This window comes from Zalophus californianus, chromosome 2 (genome assembly GCF_009762305.2).
Source record: "Zalophus californianus isolate mZalCal1 chromosome 2, mZalCal1.pri.v2, whole genome shotgun sequence".
Classification (NCBI taxonomy): Eukaryota; Metazoa; Chordata; class Mammalia; order Carnivora; family Otariidae; genus Zalophus; species Zalophus californianus.
Window position 1 is genome coordinate 35106954 of NC_045596.1, and position 26427 is coordinate 35133380.

The window sequence follows — 26427 nt, forward strand, 5'->3', positions numbered from 1 at the left end:
AGTATTCATGCTGTGTTCTGCAGAAATGCTGCTTTACCTGAGCTATGGAGTAATCGGAAGAATTAGCTGCCTGAAGGCCTTCATTGCCACTTATACCGACACCAACATGCGCCGTCTGTATCATGCTGACATCGTTGGCTCCATCACCAATTGCAAGCGTTATGACTTTGACTTGTTTCTTAACCATCTCAACAACTTCAGATTTTTGAAGAGGAGAAACCCTTAAATTAGAACAAATTATCAATTACCTCTGCTTTCTGGAAAAAAAAAGGAATTCTGAAATGTCATTGTCTTGAGGGAGAAAAGAAGCAGAAGATCCAAAAGAAGAGTTCTATGAAACACCATTATGGAAAAGTCTTAGGTTCGCAAACGTTCAGGTCTCTCTTAACCTGGCTGCCACTTTAAGGACAAAGTCAAGTCTAAGATGCAAACCTCTAGGTGGTAGGTAGAAGCCACAATGCCCTGTTAAATGCTATTTTACCAGAATGGTTGCATTAATTTGTTAAAGAAATAACACTGGAGTTTAGAAATTGCATTACTTCCTAACAAATAACATGGAAATTTCAGATTCTTCACTTGTGAATGAAAAAGGTCAGAAAGGCTGCTGAATGGTAGTCTAAATACTATACTAACTAAATCCTATACTGTACCTGGAAGATAAAAGTTTTGAGCCTCTGGAAGCAGTTCTTAGATCATTTACTAGATATACATTTAAAAACAACTTAGAACTCAAATTAACAGTAGGGAATTGGCTAACCTCTTGACCTGTGCTCAAAACCATGATGAATCAACCAAAATAAACGCCAAATGCCTGATTACATAGTCCACGTGCCTCAATTTTCTTCCAAAGTTACTAACGGCCAAGTGGAATCAAGCAACCTTTTATACAGACGTGGATCAGGAACAGAGAACACCAGCATCTGTACTAAAATCCTGTTTGGTATTAACTTCGGATCAGTGTACCACAGACTTTTAAAAATCCACTTAAGAAATAAACCCCATGACAATGAGGGAAGGGTTCAAAGACAATATGCATCAGCATCATCAGTATATCATCCACAGTTACTGCCAATTAAAAGAGGAAAACTAAACAACAGTGAACTGAGTCAGTGAACTATGAAAACAGTAATTAAATACGAAGAAATAACTAACATACACCATGTTAGTGGTCATGAAAAATAACTCATTTAATTCTTTATCAAGATGAAGTGGAATAGGTGTCTAATACATATCTGCTAGAACGTCTGGTAAGTCATTTATTACTCTACATAAGAATGGAGACCATTACTCTGAAAGACGACATCTTGCAATTTTCCTGATTATTTCCTTAGGAATAATTCCTAGCACAGATATGCAGCTTTAGGAGGCCCTCCTGCCCTTCTGAAAGCCTTCCATCAGGGAAGCCTGGTTTTCATTTCAAGTTTGAGAATCATTACATGAGACTGTGAGTTACTTGCAGAGTGAACCAGTCTCCTCATCTTTGTATTGCTGGTGCCGATTCAGAATAGGTACTCAATAAATGGTTGCTATATGAAAGAATTATGTGTAATTCTTTTTTTGGATTTCCTTTCAGAATCTGGCAACAGCACAAAATGACCCAACCATGAACACAGCAAGCAAAGGGGTGTGAGTAGCAGCCATTATGGGCTTTTTCACGGTTGGCCCCCATTTTTCTTTGAAGCAATTTTCCTTTCATTTTCACATTTTATTTAATTTTTCTTAACAGGCTAATATAAATTGGTAAGCCTGCTGGCTCTAGGCCAATGTTTTAGACATGGACTAGAGCTAACATTTAGTAAATGTCAAAAAAGAATGCTCACCAAGAAATGATCTAAACAGCAAATGGGAAATAGACATGAAAAGAGAGAAGCATTTGAAAACATTCATCAAATTCCCTTCACAATTTAACAGGCTCACAATGTACATAATTGTGAAGTCACACCATGGGATTGATGGAGCTAGAAAACAGTGGTATTTTTTTTTCTTTGGCTGAATGTGTAATAAAGGAGAAATCTCTGCATGGTGAGCTAATAGTAGTGATTTAAATCAACATCAGAAAAGAGCTGGACTCAACTCTGTTTTCTTTCTTCATGGCTATTACAACCAACCACTATTTTCTCTGCCTGACACTACAATTTTCAATGCCCCCAAATTAAAATTGGCTGAGGACTTTCACCAACTTTGTGAGTGTGGTTAACTCAGGTGTTAAAAACGGACTATTGATCCCCCTGGCAAGAAGTGTGTGTGTGTGTGTGTGTGTGTGTGTGTGTTTTAAAGATGATGATACAGTGGGAGGCCTCCCCAAGGTTACACTGCAACTGTTACTAGCAGTAGCATCTATAAGCTAACAGCAGACAATGGGCTTGGAAGAAGATTCAAGAGACAGTGGAAGCCTTCGTATCTGATGTGTTTGACATAGCAGTTGGTTGCTTAAAAAAAGATGTCTGATTTAAGTGGGGATTCATAAAAAGTAAAATATACATACATAAAACATTTAACTCATAAACATACAAACTTGTGATATAGAGCAAAGAACCTACTTTGCACAGGGGTCTGCTTTTTGAGATTCTGCATATTTTTTTGTGGCAGAAGTCTCACTCATGAGGTGCAATCCATGGTTGGTTCAAATGGAAATCAGAATATAATGATGCCTCCACCTCAGTTTATTGCTTTCTTATGCTCTAGATTAAAAGCAATTTTTTTAAACAACTAATGCTCCCTAGAGCATTATACCTAGTTTTCCTAGCAAGAATTTTGACTGATGCTTAGTAAGCAAGCACCAAGTCAACTCATGAAAAGTGTCCTTCCAGCTCTGGGTGTGATGTGCTGTGGGCCCCAACAGCATGTCTTAGGGAGGGAATGTGGTTCAAGGGGACTCAGGTTAGTCAAGCTGAAATCTGTTGAAAAGATCTATTGTTTTTACAGCATCCATTTAAAAAAATTTTCCTTGCTATAAGGGGGTGCCTGGGTGGCTCAGTCCTTAAGCAGCTGCCTTCAGCTCGGGTCATGATCTCAGGGTCCTGGGATCGAGTCCCGCATCAGGCTCCTTGCTCAGTGGGGAGTCTGCTTCTCCCTCTCCCCCTGCTCATGCTCGCTCTCTCTCAAATAAATAAAACCTTTAAAAAATATATTAATTTGGATTGCCCACCAAAATATATCTTTTTTTTTATAAAGGTAGATACCTATACCTATCTCTACATATGTATCTGAATTGAAAAGAAAATGAAAAGAAAGGACACATGGGTTAAGGGGTTTTGAATGAAAGTGGGATCAGAGATGACCTGGAGGTTTCAAATGTGAGTGACAGAGAAAATAATGGTCTAAACGTTAATGGAAAAGGCAGGATTTATAGAGGAAAATTCTCAGGGAAGTTCTAGACCCTTGGAAGTTGAGAGAGCAGTGGGATGTCCTAGCAGCATCATTAAGTATACTGAATGAAGAGTCAGAACTAAGCTTAGAAAAAAATGCAGAGCTGGGGATGTGCCTTCAGGCCATTTACTCACTCATCAAGTGATCCTTTAGTACATGATGAAATTTCTATGGAAGAATATAAAGAGGAGAAAGGAGAAGAAAGTACAAGATCTTAGGAGAAGGATCTCAAGATCCTTCTGCCCCTAAAAGTTATTAAGAACTTTTTTGAACTACTGTACCAGGAGTTGATATTATGAGCCTATATATAGGACAGTGGTCTCTCTATGGACTCTTGCTCCAAGGAGACATAAGTGGCAGAGAGAGACAGAAATCTCTCCTTCATGGCACAAGGTCCAGCTACATTTCTCTGTCTAGGGAGTCTTGCCTACAGGAATGGTGCACTCCCACCTGGCAAGCATGTCTACTTAAGAAGGCCTGGAGTGCTTCCCCTTTCTAGCTCTGCTCTTTTGTGACCTTGCTCTTAGAGTGGTTAAGAGCTATGGCCTCCATCTCTTTCCATTCTTGGTATCTGATTGGAGCCCACGTGGGCACTGGCTCTCTTCCCTTTTCTTGTGACTCTGGGTGAGGAAGGACTGGAACTTCCTTAGGCTGTAAGGAAACCAGCTTGCCTTTCCTTTCTTCCTTTTCTCCCTCCTTTCTGGGAATTCTCTATGTGGATGGGTTTCACCAAAGACTTTTCTCTCCTCTTACAAATACCTAGTGGAAGATGAAATGAGTGGTAGTGCTGGCTACTGACAGAAATGGAAATAAAATCCTGAAGATGCCAGGAGCTAAAGAAGTGTGTAAATTTGAGGTTCACACTTAGTAAAAATCTATGAGAAACCTTTGGGGGAAACATGAAGTAGTGGATACCTGTCAGAAGGTAAATGGTGTAGAAGGAAAGAGTAGTGTGCCAGGGGCCAGAGATGAACACACAGGCAGGGAAAGTTTTTCAGCTGTTCTGTTCACTCCCCGTGGTGCCTTGTGTGAGCCCAGGTTGACCAGTGTCAGGGAGGTGAGAGTGGCCTAGGTGGAGCAAAGGGGCTCCTCTCTCACTGTAACTGAAAACTTTGATGTAGGCATGGAGCTTGTGGAAACTCAGACTCCCCCAGATAACATCCTTGAAAGACTCCCCAATTTCAGGAGCATCCCCAGTGCCCTAAAACTAAGACCCCAGGAAAATTCCCACTTCATATCTAGAAACAGGAAAGTTAGAGCTTTCTAGTCAACCTCAGGCCATGGAGACAGGCAGTGACAGGTGCCAATGACATGGGTGTGTTAACAAAGCCTTCAATGTTACCTTACCTAGGTAATTTATCAAAACTTGGCTGCCTCTAACAAGATCAATACTTGGGCAAAAGAACAAGGGGAAAACAGGGATTCGTGAAGCTCAGATTGAGCCCTGTCTCCACTCTACCTCAAGTTCGGATGTAGCTGTCACTTTTCTCCCAAAGGACTTTGCTGCCATTAGGGAAAATAAGGAAAAATATCTCCCAGGGAAAACAAGAGAAGATCATGAGTACAAAAGAAATTACAATGACTTATAAGAAAGTAGAGCTAGTAAAAACAGATATAACAAGAATTTTTAAAAGATATGATAAAGCAAACAAACAAACAAAAAACCTTGGCAGGATTTGGGAAGATACTGAAAACCTGAAACCAGAACAAGCAGTTATAATGAAGAACTGAAAATAAGAAATATAAAAATATAACTGCTACAGTAAAAAAGCCAATAGTAAACTGAATAGTAATAATAGGGCCTGGAAGTTCAAATTAAAAAAAAAAAACTAGGAAATTAAATGAAAATGAAAGATTGTTAGAAAAATGAAAAGAAATGGAGAAATATAGGTGGCTATTCATAATGGGAGTTCAATAAGAGAATAAAGAGGGACAGAATGAAACAGAATAATTTTCTAGAATTAAAGAAAAACATGTTCTTCTATTAAAAAGGATTGCACAGTGCCAAGAAGAAATACAAGAAAAAGGTACATACCCCTAGACACATTATGGTTAAATTAAGATTAAGAAAAATTTCTAAAGGTTTCTAGAGAGAAAAAGCAGATTACTTACAAAAGAAATAAGATCTGACTGAACTGGATGGAGACACAAAATTACTTTAAAATCTTCAGTTCTTGTCTCCTTATGGAGGGGGGCAGGGAAAGAAAGACATACTAATACATACAGACATTAAGCAAAAATATGGTTATCAAAACCTTAGAAATAACCAGACATAGAATACAGATTGTAAAGCTTGCAAACCAGTAGAATATAATCTGATTTAGACAGTGGAAGGTAGGAGAAGAAATAAAAAAGCATAAATAAATTAAAAACTCAAAATAAGATCAAAGAAATGAGGCCAACATAGCAATAATTGTAATAAATATAAATGGGTTAAATTCACTGACTGAAAGAGATTCTCAGATTAGATTAAAACAAAAAGATCCACCAATATATATTGTCTAAGAGACATACTTTAAAATAAGAACTAATAGAACACTTATTTGTTCACTATGTTTTAAGCTCTCTACTTGTTTTAATTCATTCAGTTCTCAGAAGAACCCTAGAAGAGATAGGTTACTATTATTGTCATTTTGCAAATGAAGACACTGAGGCACAGAAAGATTATATAACTTAAGGCAAAAAAGCAAGTAAGTGGTGAAACCAGGATTCAACTCTAAGCAGTGTGGATTTAGAGACAGTATTGAACATAAGGGTTTAGGAAAAAGAAAAAGACAAGGCACATACAAAACAAAGGAAAGCCAGGTTAGTGTTATTAATATAAGACAAAATAGAATTCAGGCCATAGGAAAAGCCCTGATGTCAGAGAGAATCTTTAGGTATGATTTCTCACCAGAAATATTCAATTAGGCCATATAAAAGAAAATTTGATAGATTTCTAAGAGTAACATAATTTTTAATAATAGCTACCAATGCACTGAATACACGTTAACCCATTTATTCCTCACAACTCTATAAGAGCAATTATTATTATTTTTTAAAAGATTTTATTTATTTGACAGAGAGAGACACAGTGAAAGAGGGAACACAAGCAGGGGAAGTGGGAGAGGGAGAAGCAGGCTTCCTGCGGAGCAGGGAGCCCGATGCGGGGCTCGATCCCAGGACTCCAGGATCATGACCTGAGCCGAAGGCAGATGAAGAGCAATTATTTTTAACTCTGTTTCAAGAATGAAGAAACTAAAGCTGGAGAAGTTAGACAACACACCGCTCAGCTAACAAGAAGAGGTAGGGCTGGGACTTAGATTCTGGAAAGTCTGGCCCCAGAGCCTGAGTGATAAAGTATACAGTATTGCAAGCAGAGAGAAAAGGGCAGACTGCTTAGTAAATGGTACTGGGAGAATTTGCTATGTAGAAATGAATAACATCAGATCCCTTCTTCCTAAGATATACAAAAATAATTGTCACATGGATCAAAGACCTATATGGAAAACAGAAAGCTGTGATGTTAACAGAAGAAATGTCTGAGAATATCTTTATGAGTGGGAAGTTCTTACTAATTCAAAAAGCACAAAACATAAAGGGAACAATTGATGGAATTTGACTGTCTTAAGGTCTATGATGGATCACAGCCACCCCTATCATTTACATTTTGTCTAGAGCTGTTTTCATGCTATAATGGCAGAGTTGAGTAGCTATGACAAAGACCGGATAGCCCAGAAAGCCTAAAATATTTACTATCTGTCCCTTTACTAACAAAGTTTACCCACCATTGCTCCATGAAATACTCCCTTCCTTTTAGAAAATGCTATCTGGAACCACCTCCTCTTTCATGCCTTAACTTAAAGCTTGTTTTATATGCATTTCTTGTCTCTGTGTCTGTTCCCTTGGTAATATGCCTTTTGTTTTCCAAGATCATTTTCCCCTAGGATGCCGTCTCTCCCTTCTCTCGACTCCATGCCCTACAGTTGTTAAACAGTCATGGCTTACATCCTCCCTGGTCTTGACTCTTTGAACCCTAGCCTGGCTTAAAATGCCAAGCCTTTAACTTGCCCTAAATGGGATGGCTCAGATGGGTTTATTAGAAAGAAGGTAATCACTAGAAACCTTATGGGTTCAAGGAGACCCAGTTACACCAAAGTAACTCTGCTTTCCTTTCCCACATAAAATCAGGTCAGAAGACAGATCGAAGAAATGTTGTAGGTTACATATATCATGTCCTTAACAAACCGGAAAACGAAGTCCTTTATTCTATCACCATAGAACGGAAGGAGAACTGCACGTAATCTATTAGGTGGATTTGTTTTTGACTGAAGAATACATTAGAGTGCTGACTTATTGATTTATGTAAAGCTTTAGTGAGGCCTTGCTGGGAAGCTGCAGAGTCTGTACTTAAAATTGCTGAACAGAAAAGCATCATCAAGAATTTGAATGTAGTTATGGAAGATACATACACTTATTCCAAGTTAGCAAGATAGAAAACAGAGAAAGACTGAAATGAATAAGATAGCATTTAAGAGGCATGATCATGGAAAGCAAGATAAAAGTTACTCTTGGGAGGATAATAATGCTAAAGGGAGCACGAGGGGGGTTCTGAGGTGCTGGTCATGCTCAGGTACTTGATACAGGAGTGTATTCGCTTTATGAAAATTCACTAAGTTGCATGCTTATACTTTATGTACTTTCCAGTACAGGTTAACTCTGTTTTATTAGAATTATATGATCTGCAATTCTAACTGGTATGTGTGTGTGTGTGTGTGTGTGTGTGTGTGTGTGTGTGTGTGTGTGTGTGTGTTGGGTGATGGTGGTTTATCTAAACTGATCACATCTAAAACTATATAATGTTGAATTGCAGTGGAATTCTCAAGTGTTTAGGTTTACCAATCTAAATTTTACTGTCAAATATGGACTTTCCTGGTGGGGACATGTACATCCTAAGTGGCTAACAGGCTGTAACATGGCCTCACCGCTCCTTTAACATTATTCAGTAGAGAGAGGGCAGCCAATGAGACAGAGACAGGGCTGAACAGTTTATTATATTAAGTGAAAGCAAAATATGGCCATTTTATTAAGTTATAAAATTTATTCAGGATGTCCTCTTTTAGCCATACACGTATGAAAGAAATATTCTCTCAACATTTCCAACATTTATTCATGTTTTCTTGGAAGCAAATATGGGGTTGATATTCATTAACAGTTTGTAAGTCTTCTCAAAGCCAAACATCTGCTTGGCATCCGACGGTGTTCACAAACATTTTTCTTTAAAGGAATGTCTGTGGAGCATTTATTAGCTTCATTTGTGCTTTATAACTACCCTTTAAGTAGAACATTTATTTAGAGAAATCCTTAAAGTTTAAGACAATCCCAAAAGATTCGAGAAGTAGAGCTGTCTTGGCCCTTTACTTAATGCACTCATGCTATGACAGAAAGTATTCGAAGTGTCCCTTTAGACCTCTTTGAGGAGGACCCGTTGATCAGACTGAGGTGAAAGGTTTTGCCTGGAATCCTACTCCCGAGTGACGACACTCAACGAAGTCAAGTGTTTTTTTATGCTCTACGGGGAAAATGGCCTTAAAGGGGGTTAAACTTTGATTAGAGATGTTGCAAGTAGGGAAAAATGCTCACTTCAATTTAACTTCTGCTTTTCAGAAGACATGAGTACATAAATTATGTAGGAGAACGGTGATTACTAGACAGTCTAAAAGCTGGAGGCTCTAGGCCAATTTTCAACCAACTGTCACAGAACATAAGTTTCAAAATATGTTTAAACGAAACTGACAACTACAGAAAAAATGTAAAATTCTTTGAAAGGCTGGGTTATGTGAACTGATGAGGATCTCAGAAACCACATGCTATTTAACACACAGCAACACTCCACTGCAACACTCCCACCCTCTTCTGGAGGGAATATAAAAAGAGGTAGAACAGATGCTTCCCCAAATTAACCTGATCCAAGCAGCAGACAGACCCTTCCCAGCAGAGAGTGGCCCACAGAAGTAGGGTTTGTCCAGAAAGTGAAAGGCCTAGGAGGGGGTCCTCTGGCCCAGAAGCTTTCAAGCTGGAAGGAAATTACCAAGGAAGGGTGGGTGTGTGCATGGGTCTCCCACCTTTCCACGGCAGAGAAGCCCTGCTCTTAGCTGCTTAGACATCCAGGCTCCGTGGAGGATTTGAATCATTGCTGTAATGCCAAGCTCTTCATTTTATAGGCCACGAAAACCAAAGCTAGAGAAATTCCATTCAGTATCCAAAGTGCCAGAGAGGTAAAAATTTGAACAAGAATTTCATGAATCCTCAGATAAAATGCCACTTGGTAGAACAGTTCTTGATTTAAGCTGTGCCCATAAATCTCCACAAGTCTTGGAGCAAGCTTTTCCCTCTCCTACCTGTCCAAGAGTTTCAGGGGGTCTGTGAAACCCCTAAAATGGCGCATTCAGTTTTACCTATTGGTATGTATGTGTATTTTTTTTTTTTTTTTTGGAGGGGGGAATGATTCACAGCTTTCATGCTCTTCAAAAGTATCTGATCACACCAATGATAACAATTGGTATACTTGAGCAAGGGAAAAGAAGGGAAGAAGGGCCACAAGGAGATTATGTTTATAACCAGGAAAACTTATCAGAAACTCCTCTGACATTAGATGCATATTTCCTATTAAACTACTTAGGCTGTGCAGTAAACGGGCACAGAAGTAAAAAAACAAAAGCTGCATGGTATCTATAAAAATACAGTACTTGCTGGGCTGATAAAGCCAGATTTCATCTTACTTGTTGGGTTTTACCTCCTTAAAAAAAAAATTACTTGAGGTATAACATGAAACTTTCCTTTTGTAAACCAAAACCAGGACTCCAAAGCCCTGAATAATTTTGGAACGAGGGGATTATTTCTGTGTCTGAATAGTCCCTTCAGAAAGCGGTGGGAAGAGATGTAGCGACTACAGAGAGAACAACTGTTTCTTTCAATTCAGCTGTGGGCTCTGGAGGGAAAAGGCTCATCTCTGACGGTGTCAATTAGGCAAACACTGAAAACTGCCTTCCGCCCTTTATGCTGATCATGTCTGGGACCAAAGTGGCTGACGTGAATCCTGAAGATGGAACTAACATGGAGAGCCTCGTTACCCGTGACGGGAAGGCCTGCCCCTCTGGCTCCCACTCTGCTGTGGCAGAGGGGAGGCTGCAGCAGAGAGCAGACTCGGAATTATGTTTGTGTGAGGATGGACAAAAGATCGGAAAGTGGTTTGAAGGGCATACCCAGGAAGCCAGGCTGAACACAAACAAAGGTATGAAACAGCACCGTATTTTGAAGTAATACTCAGTATTTATCTGGAGTGTCTGTTCTACTGGAGTATAAAATAGAGAATTCCCTGGGGCTGGGAAGATTGTAATCCTCTGAGGAGCCTGGAGCAACAACTGCATTTAATGGTAAAGAAAGATACACAGAATTGCCCACCTATTCCTCACCAGTGACAGCAGCATTATCATGGAAATTATACTTCAAGGTCAGTAAGCTAAATGACAAGAAAATGGTCTGTGCCAGGAGTTTAAATGCCAAGAGGCGCTGGGCCCAGGAGGTGCGCAGACATAAACCCGGCAGTGGTACTGATGTAATTATGGGCTTAGAGGAATTCTCAACACCAGCCCGGAAGCTGAACCACAGTCCTTATGGGAAAAGAGAGAGTATGAAGGTAATTAGAGGAAAAAAGCTGAGGAAAGATATTTTACTTAAAAAACACCACCACCACCACCACCACCAAACCCTAAAATCTCTAAATAAAGCCCAGTGTCTGCATAGGGACCTCCGGGTCCTCGAACACACATAAAACCGGACGGAGGGAGGAAGGGGCCACACACATCTTTATAAGCTCAGTCTCCGAGCTGGGCTGCACATGCGTGGTAGAGTGTGACTCCGTCCCAGGGGCCCGGGCCTGGAGGAGCCCCGAGGTCCATGTGACTCGTGAGCGTACAGAACAAGGATCTCGGGAGGGAATTTCACAAGCGCACAACATATTTTTTCTCCCTTGACATCGCTTTCTACTTCTTCTCTCCCTCTGCTATTGTTTAATTTTGTGGTTCAACTTTTTGAAGAATGGTGGGAGGTACTGTGTTAGGCAATGCTCTAAGAATGAGGCTCAGCTGCACTTACTGCATTATGAAAATCGGCCTCCCACATCTTTCAAAGTAACTGTGATTCTACTTAAAAGGAAAAAAAGAAAAAGAGACATGATGGACAGAAGGCAGGAAGTCACGTTCAGCCTTGTATGTGCAGCATCTCCGCCCAGCACGCAGTAACTGGTCCCGCACAGGTGCTGCCTCAGGGAACACATCACTGTATCTAAATGGTTCTGGATTCCATTTGGTTTTCAAACAGGAGCCAACCCTCACAGCACTTACTGTGCTTCTCAGCAAGCTTTTGTTGATCTTTGTGATCCCATTAGTGAAAGTGACTAAACAACCAGATCTGGCACACAATTATCCTAATGGAAGTGTGTCAGAGTTGAACGTTCCTAAGACTTGGTCAAGAGATTAGCAAGGAATCAAGAAAAGTCCCTGGAAAAGCAGATTTTAAAAAAGCATATTGATGATATCAAAGTGCAAATGAGATCATCAAGATAATTTCCAATTCTTTCTTCATGATTAAGCAGAGAGCCTGATTACTACTGATATTAAATATGTCGTACAGGGGCACCTGGGTGGCTCAGTCGGTTAAGCGTCTGCCTTTGGCTCAGGTCATGATCCCAGGGTCCTGGGATCGAGTCCTGCATCGGGCTCCCTGCTCAACGGGGAGCCTGCTTCTCCCTCTCCCTCTGCAGCTCCCTCTGCTTGTGTTCCCTCTGTAAAATAAATAAAATCTTTAAAAAAAAAATGTGTGGGTGCCTGGGTGGCTCAGTTGGTTAAGCGACTGCCTTCGGCTCAGGTCATGATCCTGGAGTCCCGGGATCGAGTCCCGCATCGGGCTTCCTGCTCAGCAGGGAGTCTGCTTCTCCCTCTGACCCTCTTCCCTCTCATGCTTTCTATCTCTCATTCTCTCTCTCTCTCAAAGAAATAAATAAAATCTTTAATAAAAAAAAAAAAATAAAAAAAAAATAAAAAAAAAATGTGTGTAGAATAGGCTCTCCAAGAGCTCTATGGTAACGTTTATTAACACATCCTACAGTGAAGAAAAATGAATGACTAAAATAATACGGTTCCTGGAATAAGCAACTTTTAATTCTGAGTATGATACAATTTTATAGGTTGAAATGATGCTTTATAAAAGGTAATTATTAAGTCTGGTTTAAATTATATTTCACACAGTATGTTCCAATGGAAATTTAGGAAATATCTACAAGGCACGGCTTATAAACGTGGAGACAAATTATATACAGGGTATTTAAGTGAATAAGTGAATTAAGTGAATCAGCCCATGAATAAGTCCAAAAAGCAAATATTCTTTTAGTAGTAAATATATTTTTTAAGATAATAATAAAAGCAAATAAAAAAATTTTAACAACAATGTTGAAAGAATAAATTCTGGGAAATTCTTCAGAAGCCCTGCTAAGATTTCATCTCCCTGGGGAGGGAGAAAGCAGCTGGAGACGTTACCACCACAGACCTAGCGTGACCAGCTGGTAAGACTCTCAGTAAGTTGACGGCAAAGAGGAAAATCCTTAGGTTTCACAGTGAAGACAGTGGGCAGAGTCATGAAAACACTTGAAATTTTAGGAAGATCTGTGTGAACAATTTCGACAAAGACACAGGGAAGATTCTTTGACGAGAAGTTCAGGGAGGACTAGAGCTAAATAGTTTATAAAAATGTAGTTCTATGGAGTAAGCCTGGATAACTTAAAACAGATTCTAATTTAGGAAATGGGGCAATATTATAAATTACAGGAAAGAGGAATGTACAGTCAAGAAACAGTTTTCAGGAAAATGACTCAGCACCTCCCGCCATGCCATTCCCTAAAGTTAAGACCTCCAAGCAGGAGCCAAGACTGATGTGCAGAAAACAGAACTGTTACAGAAAAAGCCCTAGATGGAAATGAGGGAAATAACCCAACTGGAACACAGGAGATGGCAACAACCTGCTGATTCAAATTAGGAACAATCATTACTCATGATCAGTAGGACTCACCTAAAAAAAAAACTCTGCTACTAAATTCTATTCCATGTTGTGAACCTTGAGTCTTGAGTGAGTGAAAGAATAACCTGACAGTGACAAATTCTGGATAGAATAACTTCAAGGAAGTTTACAAATCAAGAACTGAGGATCGAGGTGCTGTTTAGTGAAATCTGACAACATTAAGGAGAGCTTACCTGCAGCAAATTACAGCTTTGCATGACAAAGCTAAGTCCAGGAAATACTGTCTTACTCCGAAAGTTAAGGCATACTTGAGGGTTTTCCCATCAATTATAAGAGCAAAATCATTCTCTTTTCGAAGAGCATCACCAAGGGTAGTGCAGTGGCGACTAAGAGTTTCCCTCGTTGCCTGTAAAATCAAACAAAAACACCCGCAACATTTACTTCCATTTGTTCTACTAAGACGTCTTAAGGATGTTCAGCAACTACATTTAGTTGTTCTTAGTGCTTTTATGCTTTAAATTGCTTTCACATAACTCTACTCATTTTATTCTCACAAAAGCCCCTCAAAGGAGATTGGACAAATGTTATCAGAAAAAGTAAATTACTCTATTAAAGTCACACACCTGTGCCAACCAGGGTTGGGATTACAAATCACTGATTCCTCTGCGAGCTTTGCTCATTATTCTAACCACACAATCACAATCCTGCAAAAATATTTTCAGTAAATTATCTTATTATAAAACAATAACATTGTCCTAATTGATGAACTAGTCAAAACTGCTTAGCCATGCATCCAGGGGAAAAGTTGAAGAATATCATTTAAATACCTTATGGGTGTTTTTTCAGAATTCCTCAATGCTAGTGCAACTTAATGCCCAGTAACCAAGAGAGGGAAATGCAGTATCTGTAATCTCTTGCCACTTCATGAATTGGTTTTTATAAACTTCAATCATAATTTCATGATGCTGTACTTCAGTTGGGGATGGGGACACCTGGCTTGGTAATCTTGATGGATCAAATAGAAGAACCCCTTCCATCAATGAAGAGTTCACTTTCAGGCAAAATAAAAACATTCAGTATCAAGGAGACCTTTGTTCACCTCAACTACACAGAGGGGTTATATTTATCTCCCTCTATTAAGAACTGCTTTCCCAGTTATTCAAAGGCAAAAAGTTGCAAGATATTTAGGGTTCTCCCCAGATCCTGTAGACTCTTCCTATAACCTAATGGGACCAGCTTTCTGTTTTACAAAAGCCCAAACACTGGAGAGACAGAACACTGGCTCTGCACAGGGAAACATAAGGAATGATTCCTCTCCTACTGGAGTTTTGTTCTGAATGCTAATATCCGAATCTGTAGTTATTTATGTAATAGATACAAACATATATATATATATATATATATATATACACACACACACACGTATGTATATATATTTATATAATAAAATATACCTATAATAAAAATACTTACGTAATAATTTTTATTATAAACATGGGAGATATAATTATTATTCCAATTTAAGAGTGTTAACTTCAGTTGCATTCACGAAGAGGGAAGCAAAGGCAGAGGTAATTAAAATTTTTATTGGAGATTTTTGAAGGTGTTTCAGCATTCATATTCAAATATGGTTCACACTGTGTTCGGGAATTTCAGAATCTGTTTATCAGAATAATAGAACCACGTTGTGCCATAAAGTCAGCCTGCCCAAATTTCCTAATACTGGAACGTCACTTAATGTCTCCCCTGGCCCCCATTACCCACAGTGACACTGAGGACCACCATATAGCAGCGTTCTTTGCAAAATTTTCTGTTTACACTTTACACTGGGAGGAAAGAGCTGTTTGAATTCATAGGCCTCACCCTCCTATTTCCTGCTAAAAAATTTTGGCCCAAGAACACCTAAGAAAAGAAGGGGAAAATGTTAGAAAAATTCTGCAAATGAAATCTACTAATGACAGTTTACAGTAGATTACTCTAGATTGTCTTAAAAGCAAATTTGCAAAGATGAAATGAACAAACAAGTAAATGAATGAACTGATAAAAAAAAAGTAACATAAAATATTTAGCCCGTACCATGTACCAGGCATGGCTCTAAGGGCTACGCATACAGTGCCTTTCAGTTAACACATGTTACAACCCTATGCGGGAGGCATCACTGTGAGCCCCATTCTGCCAATGAGAAACAGGAGACAGACTGAAGTTCCTTGCCCACGAACACTTGGCCACTATGTGGTGAAATCAAACTCAGAATTAAATTTCTGTGCTAGCTTGTCTTTCTCTACATAATCCAGGAAAAGTACCAGGCACAGCAAATTATAAATGGAATGCCCACACCAGTCCGTCTGCTGTTTCCCTAGAGCACTCATCATCTGTCTCTCATCTCGTCTTTACCGCCAACAGAGATTTCTCTTTATAAAACAAATTTAGAACACAAACCATGGCTCTTCTTGCTCTAAAATTTGTCTATGGCTTCCTACCATTTACACAAGAAAGCCCCAACTCTTTAGAACGGCAATTAAAGCTCTCCACAATCGAGGCCCAACTAATTCTTTTTTTTAATATATTTATTTTATTTTTATTTTTTTAAATATTTTTATTTATTTATTTGTCAGAGAGAGAGAGAGCACGAGCAGGGGGAGCAGTAGAGGGAGAGGGAGAAGCAGGCTCCTCACTGAGCAAGGAGCCCGATGTGGGACTCGATTCCAGGACCCTGGGATCATGACCTGAGCCGAAGGCAGACGCTTAACGACTGAGCCACCCAGGCGTCCCAAGGCCCAGCTAATTCTCATTCATATTTCCCTTCACAATCTTGACCTCTTTCTGCCCTCTCTGGAATCCCCTTCCCTGCAGAGTTAGTCTATCACCTTCTAAACCAAGCTTACCTGCCAAGCCCTCCCAGACTCATTACATGCGGCCAAGCATAACTCACTCTAGGCCAGAAAGGCCTTCAGTTCCTCCAAGGGAGAGAACACGTTCCCCCATTTTTCAGCAACAAACACAGTGCCTGAGATGACAAATGCTTGGGAATTATCAACGTATCGAATGAGAGCACAGATCAATTCTGAGTTCACCCTCCTGGTGGCTCTCCGATTCCCTGTCTGTTCTTACTTCTGATATGAGTAAGTGAATGACTGTGTGTGTGTGTGTGTGTGTGTGTGTGTGTGTGTGTGTGTGGAGAGAGAGAGAGAGAGAGAGAGAGAGAGAGAGAGAGAGAAGGAAGGAAGGAAGGAGGGAGATCTTCTCTTGCTTGCTCCTTAATTTTTTTAGAGAATAATCCATGACTCAACAGTCTTTCAAACCAAGGCACTCCTCACTGAAACGCCATTATATTTTTTATGCTTTTGCCCACACGACTCCTGAGCTGAAAACCCAAATGAAAGCTGAGATGGACCTCAGGAGAACTTCACCCCTCTTTCAAGATCAGCGGCAGAACAAGACTGAAAGTCAAGGGACCCCTGAGCTGGGCAAGCTCCGGCATTAAGTGCACCCTTGGGACATGGTCCTGTGCGCCCCACTCTCTCTCCTTTTGAAGGTGTTCTCTGACACCTTGAAATTGGTTGAGAGCTCTTATTTGTAGCCTCAGTTCCCCCGGGTTTCCTTGGTGATTATCACAGGTCTTCAGCAAATCAGAAGGTGTCAGGAAATGTAACAGAGGTAACATTTCAGAAGGGAGGTCAAAAATGCCCCCCCCCCCCCCCCCCCCCCCGCTGGTGAATTCTCCAGCCCGCCCACCTAGAGTGCAAGGTAACAACAACAACAAAGCTGCAAAACTTTTCTTATTTTAGTTTATAGCTTTCTTTTGTAAGTAGCTCTGTTGTTGGCTGTGTGTTGCCAGTTACAAGTTATATTTTACTCTTATTTATACTGCCTGGAGTATTTTAAAATTATTTTATTTATGAAGGTTTATTGCTTCTCCCCTAAGCCTAGAAGCCATACTTTATGGCCATATTGCATTGAAGCTTATCTCCTGTAGCTAGAAATAAATTTATTACTGTATTAGCTGTTGCTCTGTTTTCTTTTTGGCTACCGAAGGGGGAAATGTTTAAACGTTTAAACTTAGTGACATGTGAAAGTGAAAATATATAAAGGAGAAGCTAAATCAGAAAAAGGATAAAAGACCATAGAGTAGAACAAAATAAAAGCTCTGTATCTCCTTATTCTACACAGTCTTATTTGTGAGCTGAAAGAGAAGTCACATGTGTTGCCCTAATCAGAGACGGTCTGAAGTAAAGGCAATCTGGGGACCCAGACAGGCGAGGGGTAAGGCAGGGGTCCAGGTACCTTACCAGGCAGCCATCCAGGTAAGGGAGGGAAAGTGGGGTTTGTTTGTGCCTTCCCTAACCTGCATCCCATGTGGACCTTCCAGTTGGTCATTCAACTCAACTCTGCCTACCCACAGCCCTGCACGTAGCCGAGTGCTCATTAGAGGCTCTTGGTCCCTGGACCTCCTGCCATGTTTCCTGCCTTGCCAATTCACAGTTCAGGCCACGACCAACATTCTCCTCGGTTCTTAGTCTCCACAACACAGAAGGGAAAAAACCACCTCACCATGTGGACGGGCTCTGTTCCAGCTCTCTTCTCTTGTATGGCTGCCCATGACCACTGATCCGTACTCTCATCCACGCCCAGTGGATTTCAGTTTCCTACAGGCTACTCCAGACCTTTTCTTCTCTTCAAGATTCCAAATTCAGCCCTTGTCACTTCAGCAAACGTATACCTGCTTTACTGAGAACGTTTATACCAGGAAGAATTCCCTCAACTTCCCTCCCTCAACCTCAAAATTTCCCTTTACTTCTTTCTCCCTAATTCTTGAGGGAGGGGAAGAATGGAGATTTTTTTTTGCCTCTGTTTCCCCCACTTTTCTCTTGCATCTTCATTCTCCCCATTGTCATGATTTGTTTTTCCCTTTTAAGACTACACACTAACAACAGTGAACAAATAGACAAACATGGCTCTCTTTCTCCTGAGTCCTCCAGGTACAGGACTACTACTATCTTTTGGATTTTCCACATACTTGTTTATACTTCTGCAATGGAGCATGATGTATAGTCGCTTATCTGTTTCTCTCTCTCTTTCCCTTTGGGACTGAGGTCTCTGATGAAATGAAACAAAAGTGTTGTAATGAGATAGCAAGCAAATTATGAATGATTGCAGAATACCTTGTGGGAAGTTACAATGCTTCTTCTGTGGTCATTTTGAAGACTGTTTTTGCTGACCATAAGACTGCTGTACATCTTGGATAGTCTTTTTTTTTTTTTTTTTAAGTAATCTCTACACCCAACGTGGGGCTCAAATTTACAACCCCAAGATTTAAGAGTTGTTTGCTTTGGGGTGCCTGGGTGGCTCAATTGGTTAAGCATCTGCCTTTGGCTCAGGTCATGACCCCAGGATCTTGGGATCAAGCCAGGTTACATAACAGTGGGCCAAATAAACAATATTTATTTGGTTTATAAGAAATATCTTTAGAAAAGAAAAAGAAAGGTGCTTGGCAGATAATTAGGTCAGTAGAATTCCTCATGAAGATACCTCTGACCAGAAGGCCTTAAGATGGAGTTCTATTTCAATCTTTAGGGGTAGCCTGGCAAATAGGTAACATGTTCATATAATACCCTGCAATAAAATAAAATAAAACAATAATCTTTAAGAAATCAGAGACTTAGAGCTTTATGGCAATATTTTTCATTGCTTTTACATGACTTTTTTCATAAAAACCACATAGGGCATCCTAGACAATGAAATCTGACACAATTTTATAGTGAAATAAATTGAAAGCCCTGATTTGTTTGGAAAGTATCACAGCAGGCAACATGTCACTTTCATTTTGACAAAAACCATGCTTGGAATAGTCTGAAGAACCCAGAGGCCAGATGTGCAAAGAATATGTTAGGCCACTTAAGAACTATGTTTTTGATGGCCCCCAATGTCATGTTGCAGAAAGCACCTGCATAAAAATGGCCCTTTGCTGCTCCTAGCCTTTGTTTTTTTCCCCTGATTCCTCTCAGAGATTTATAGTACAGGTAGTCTTACTTGAGAACATATCCAAGGAACACCCTCATAGAGAACCTGGACGAATCCCTAAGGAGAGGAAAATAAGAGCCTTTAGCCTCTGACTAGAAGACTAGTTAGCCAAGTCTAACCAGCAGAGACCAGGTAAAGATTACAGATAAGTAATCAAACATGTAACATCTAACGGTGGTGGCTTCCCTACCTTGCTCCAGGCTGTGGTGACTTACAGTGACAGGATCACCTATCTCTACCCCAAACGGTATCGTCGGCAAGGCTAAGCACAAATGGCAAGAGTTAAAGGAAAGAGGGATACTTATTTATTCCAAATTATATGTTGGTGTTTGGGTCTGAATACAAACAAGCACTGGGCATTTGTATTTCTTCCTGTGAATCTGTTATAATAGGTGCGGGTCAAAGGATAAACATCTGTTTTAAGGAAAATTCTAGTCCCAGAAAGGAAAAACTAATATATCAAGATTCTGAATTACCCTTTGACTTTCAGACACAGTTATTTAACAATGTATTTCATTGTTCTTGGATTTATTCTTTTCCTTCATGAGTTCATCACCAGTTAAGTGCAATAAGCATACAATTGGGGCTAATGATAAATCACTCTGGGGAGACGCACAACTCTCATCCTTGTCAGATGGACTGAAGTTTATGAAACCTCTACTTCTGACTTTAGCGTAAGTCCCACAGGTGTCTGTTTTCACTTACTTTCCGTAGAAAGGGCAAAATGCAACACAATGCTCCAGGAAGACACCTGCAGGAATTTTGCGGAAGATGGGGACTCTGCTAAAACAAGCTAACTCACTGGAGGCTGAGCCACTGTAAAATCGCTCTTCAGAACTTGTCAGCTGATGTGCAAAGTCACCGATCAATGCAGAGGAAGCAGGCATCAATGTACAATGTGCAAATGCGTGGCTATAAAAAAGTGGGACTGTTGAAGTTAGAAGTCAAGGGTGGCCATGAAGGTTCACACGATGCTTCTGGGCACTGGTAATATTTGAAGCCAGATGAAGAAGCCACATCATAAAGACCTAACGTCCCAGAAGCTAGGAGGCAATAATACATCAGAATGGCCTTGCTCTGCTATTTATGGATATCTTTATTTAGGCAGGTTACTTAACTTCTTGGAATCAAAATTTTCTCATTCATAAGGCTGTGTTAATATCTGTTTTGTAGGGTTACTGTGGGCTAAATAACTCCTTTACTTGTGAGTCAAGTGCCCTGCCCAGTGCTTCGCTCAGAACTGACATCCAAGAAAGACTAGTTCTTTCCCATCTTCTGACATTAGGTTTAACAGAGGTACCCACATCTGATAAAGAAGGATCTGTACAGTGTCAAATACTGTACAACAGTGGTACAATTCAAGTGGTACCATGGAGAGAATTTTAAGTTTCCTTTTGAAATCTCCCATTGGCAATTTATTTCAACCCACCTTTTGATTGTTAACACTCAACTCTACCAGCTACTCCCACTAATCTGGAAACCTGTCTTCCCCTCAACTCTAGAAAAGTTAGCATTATCTCTTCTCATACAGCATATAGTTGTTGGTACATGGTGGGAAGATACATATTTATATAACTAGACTAGACTGCTTTTCTTTCTCTCTTAATTTCTGTCTCCAAACTGACACAACTCTTGAGTGGAAAATAACTTGAAAGTTATAAACTGGTTTGGTGTTTTTCTCTATTTTTTTTTTATATAGATGACCACATCAATGTATATGTTAGACTTTAAGCTTCCACAAAGAATGTAAAATTATATACATGTAAAGTTACATGTGATAGCATTGCACATGCAAATGAGCACTTCATAAATACTGGGTTTAAAATCAGTAATGATAAAGAAAACACAGAGGCCATGTTTTGCTGGCATGTTCTTCAGATACAACACCATAACTTAACTTCACAGATACTGATTGTTTTTAAGAGCAGAAAAATAAATATTCACTGGGTGTGTGTGTGTGTGTGTGTGTGTGTGTGTGTGTGTGTGAGAATATCTAACTTGCTTAAGATCTACCTTTTAAAACTCATTATAATTTAAAATGTCAAAAAAGAGGACATATATAAGAATCTTAAACTAACACATATTTTTTTTTGCTGTTTTTGAGGTTTGTGGCCCCACCTCATCCTCATTTAAGCCATGAGGTATTTACAAATTTATGGTCCAATAACATTTCATTCTTTCTCTACTTTTATACTCTCCAAATGTTCACACCCTAAAATTACAAATTAACAGAACATTCCAAGGACATTCTTAATAATACATTATGACCATATCAAGTATGGACAATGTTAGCAAGTTCTTAAAAGAGTGAGTTATGACTCCCATAATAGCAATGTGGATAAACCGCCGGGTATTACTTGTTTTTCGACAATGTGTTATTGATTCAGTGGAACACTGGACATTCCATGTGCGCCTGTGTAACACACATACCCACTCTTCCATCGGCTAGTGCAGGCGGCAGAAAGTTGTAAAAAATGTATGCCTGAGCGTAGAGAGAAACTACATTTATACATAATTGGTCCATTAGTATTTATTCCAGTAGGATCACCAGCTTTCTTGGACATAGTTTTTGACCAAAAAGCTTTGGTGTTTTTAAACTCCCAGACTATACAGGAACATAATCTTAAAAAATATATTCATGTAGAACCAAACTAACATAGAGTAATTTTTCTAAAGTGGATTAAGGGCAGACAGAAGGTGAAATCATTAAAAACATATGGTCAAAGAGGTCCTCCAAAACAGCTTAGTGGAAGGCAGCCAAGGGAGTGCATTTAATCAATACATATTGCTAAATATAATGAAGAGGGGAAAAAGACAAAAAAAAAATTCTCATGCTTTGCTGATACATAGATATGGGCTTTCCAGGGTGGGAGTTACGTATAAAACACTGTAACTGAGGAACCAGTCCAATCTCCCAGTAGGGTCATGCCATCAGAAAGGTCAAGGGTTACAAAATGGAGGAAGGTAAGAAGGGCAAGTTGTAGTGCTGGATAAATTGCTCTTGGCCCTGGGCAGAGGTTTGGGATGTGGGATTATGATAGGTTCCATCAGGCAAATAACTCCTCATGAGGCATCTAGTCTCACTTGGACTACACTAGAGAGAGAGGCAGAGAAGTGTGGAATCTGGGTCCAAGGCTATGTTTCAGTGTTGGGGTAGGGGCACGTAGCAAAAGAGAAACAAATCCAGAGAAAGGAAGGAAGAGTGAAATAGGGGATATAATTATATAATTTAAGTAGTTTTGTGGATAAAGGCTTTCACCAAAGCTCTCATGGTAATTATTTTAAACCACCACTGAAGGCCTCCTAAACACTTATTTTGAGCTTGATATTAAATATTCTCTGGTGGCGGCAGGGACCCAAACGCTGAGAAGAAGGAATTCTAGAGGAACTAGGTCGGCAGACATCCAGTCTCTCAGACTGCCTTCGATTCCGCCAGGAAGAGCCTGCTCAGAATATATAGCCGTTTTTTGTTTTTTGTTTTTTTTTTTTTTTTTGAAAATAATCAAATTACCAAATCAACGGTTTGGAGAATGTAAAAACCCGGGGCCTGTGAGAAATTGTTACCTCACAAAGAAAGCTAACGTTGGGCCCTCTTTTCCTAATGATTTGAATTAATTAGTGTTAGGAATGCAGAAGGCTGTATTTTCTCAGGGCAAATCCCAAATGCACGCCCTTTCCATTATTTCACATGGACATTCAACAAAATCTTATGTACAATTGTTGTAGTAGTAAAATGAAATGTAGTCTTTCCTGAATCCAATAAATGCAAGATGCCCAAACACCACCGTTTTCCAGAAGGGCATCCCTCTCTCAGCTGCTTTTGTAGTCGTGGTGGTGAGTGGGAAAGGAGGGAGGGACAACGTAGAAAATGTGGGGGTGCCTCCCAGAAAGCCTCCTTTTGTGACTGAGTCTCTGCTGCTACTGGAAAAGGTATGGTTATTTGGCTCAGTCCTTAAGCGGCTGCCTTCAGCTCAGGTCATGATCCCAGGATCCTGGGATGGAGTCCCACATCGGGCTCCCTGCTCAGCGGGAAGCCTGCTTCTCCCTCTCCCACGCCCCCTGCTTGTGTTCCTGCTCTCGCTGTCTCTGTCTCTGTCAAATAAATAAAATCTTTAAAAAAAAAATAAATAAAAACAAAAAAGAAAAATGGATCGTTTTGGACTTAGAGCGACCTAGGTTGAAGTTTAGGATTCTGCACTCGCCGGCTGCGTCAACTCGAAGTCTCTATCTGTAAGCGAGACAAACAGCCCCAGCCCCACGGGAGTGAAGACTCAGGTACACACAAACGCCTGGCACACAGTAGGTTTCCTCTCAACTCTCAATTTGATGGCATGATGACTCATCAGAAGAAATGGGTGGCAGAGATGCAAAGAAGCCACAAGGCAAGGCCTGCTCCCCTCAGAAACGTCAACAAGCTCTGGGGAGAGGGCAGATAGACTGGCGAGGAAGCATTTATCTGTAATTCTAGGACTCAGGGGGCTCTTGGAGGAGTTCAGATGTTCAGCCAAGAAAAAAAGAAGAAAGAAAAGAGAGAAGAGAGAGATAAAGAATATTCAGGCTTGCGGGTAGGAAGAATTTCTCAAAACAGAATTACTATGAATTTGTGAACAACTTCACTTAGGGTTCTGCACACCAGCCAAGATGACTGAATTTTGTTTAAGGAAAGGGGGCACATTGAGTTTTTATGAGACCAAACAATTGTGTTTGATGGAACTCTTTCAACCACATCCTCTGGGTTTGTGGCAGGCGGTGTCTTAAATCAGAGGAAAAGAGAACAGATTATTTGTTCATACGCTATTTTCATTTTTTGTAATGTTTACTTTTTTTTTTTTTTACTAACTCGTTTCTTTCACGTGGAACAAAGTTGGCTTTCTTTGCTGAGAGCTACTTGGAGTAAGCAGTGTGCTGGACACCATTTGAACAATTGTCCTGCTGTGGGACATTAGAAAAACCTAACTTTGCTTCTGATAGGGATATATTAACACCTGAAAAGTTAAACTAAGATCTTAACATTTTCAGGCCAAAAAGCTGAAACAGCTTTGCTAATTGTAAAAGAAAATTCACAGTCCTACAGCTCCCATGTTGGCAGTGGAGGCAAATTCAGTGAGGTTTAAAACCTGCCTAAACTATTTTTCAAAGCAATACAAAATGTATTGTATTGGACTCGTGGGACACATCAAGACAAAACCTGAAGTAGCCCCACGTCTTTTTTCTCTCCCTCCTTTTCTGGAGTCAAGTCAATAATTTGCTTATTCTGGATTTCTTTCAGAGGCCATTCCACGGTGGCTGGTTCCCCAAACAGTGAGGTTTGTCGGCATAATGCATATAAGTCAAGCTTAAAAGGATACAGATGACAACCTCACCATTTATGTCATGAATGCCCTGTAAGGGGTATTTGAAGCTTACATGGTGTTAGAAAATCAAATTCAGCTAGGAAAAAAAAAAAAAAGAACAATCCCATAAAGGGCTTTATTTTACCATGGTGTTGAAAAATATATACTTTTATGCTTGTTAGTATCACATGCGGTTAACAATTCATTTTCTATAAAATCCATCAGTGAGGGAAAACGTTGGTATCCATAATCAAACCTGGGCTGGCTTGGGGTCATATTCTCAAATTCGGCAGAGAAGTTTAAGTAATGAGAAGGGTGGCTGTTTAAAATCACCTCTTTAAAAAAAAGATATCACCTCTTATATCAGCTGGCAATGAGGACCACCCTCCTTGGGAATAATAATGCTAAAAGAAATATAATGATGATGATTATAATAACGGCCTTTTTTTTTTTTTTTAAAGCTTACTACATGCTGGCTATTGTCTCTAAGTATTTAGAAGGTACTGTTTTGTTTAATCCTCACAATGTACTCCAGAGATAGACATTATTACTACTTTTGTTTTATAAGAGTAGCGGGCAGCTGAGGCCCAGAACAATCTATTTGCTTACACCCCGGAATCCAAGGACTTCAATACATCCTCCAATGCCAGTTAGCACCAGAGGTCAAGTTGAAGCTTTAGAATGGGCATAACAGTAACTGCCTACTAATGTTTTCAGGTGTAAGTGTCATCATTTCTATAAAGTCCTTAGTCTGGTACCTAGTACAAAAAATAAGCACTTCATAAACATAAGCTAGTGTTTTCTTATGACTGTAACAGCAATGCACAGAACCCTGTAGGGGTAGTAGGGCTCTCTTTTCACACAAAGTCAGAAAGCTGCCTTTTCCTCTGGAATCCATTCCCTACCTCCCATATATCAGGTGCTGACTCCTACTAATTAGGCTGAATGTGAATGTCTGTTGCCGCAGAGACTACCTAGAAAAACTGCCCAGATGATCTGAAGGAGAGGTAGGCAGGGCTTCTCAGGAGTTAAACTTGTAAACACTGGAAGCCTTTTGACTTTGAGCGCAGGAAATTTATTTCTCCAAGCTCTCTACATACATACGTATTTAACCATCATTCCTGTTGATTCAATAAATATATAGTAAATATTTTTCTTCTCTGCCCTTTTTTTTTGTGTCCTAGGGAAACCAGACAGACCAGAAAGGAGAAGGAAAAACAGTAAGAATGGATTTAAGATCCAGTCCTGCCTCCCAGGACAGATCCAACAACTCTCCACATAAAAGAGACCAAGGTTAAAGGCATATTCCGCTATAGTAGAGACTATAGTATAGAGACTCAGGGAGATTGTTCTGGCACCCACAGAGTTAATGGCTTAAGAAATTATCGTCTCTTCTATCCACCCTCGACTTGACAGATGAGGGTAGTGGAATCAGGATGTAGAGAGCTTTTCGTACATTTTGAAAGGCCTTAATTAGACACTGGTTGCTAAAGACAGATTGAGATTCCCTAGTTCTTAGCTCACATTTTTAGACTTTTCCAGTTTTAGCAGACAGATTTTGAACAAATCATGACAAACTAAAGATATGAAAGAGATGTTAGAAGAATCCCTCAGATCCAGGTCACTGAGTGGAAGGGGTTTCCGAGAAGTC

The 26427-nt window shown here is 39.9% G+C and overlaps 1 protein-coding gene across 4 annotated transcripts in view; it reads right to left on the reverse strand.

The window, feature by feature from the left end:
* The window catches only part of ATP8A1 (ATPase phospholipid transporting 8A1), a 222317-nt gene that overhangs the window by 55076 nt on the left and 140814 nt on the right, over positions 1–26427 (reverse strand). For all 4 annotated transcript variants that reach the window (XM_027597680.2, XM_027597679.2, XM_027597681.2 and 1 more), the window contains 2 exons: positions 13656–13828; positions 38–221 (listed from right to left, as the gene is read on the reverse strand). In XM_027597680.2, the coding sequence (XP_027453481.1) occupies positions 38–221; positions 13656–13828 (357 nt within the window). The remainder of the gene's footprint in view (positions 1–37; positions 222–13655; positions 13829–26427) is intronic.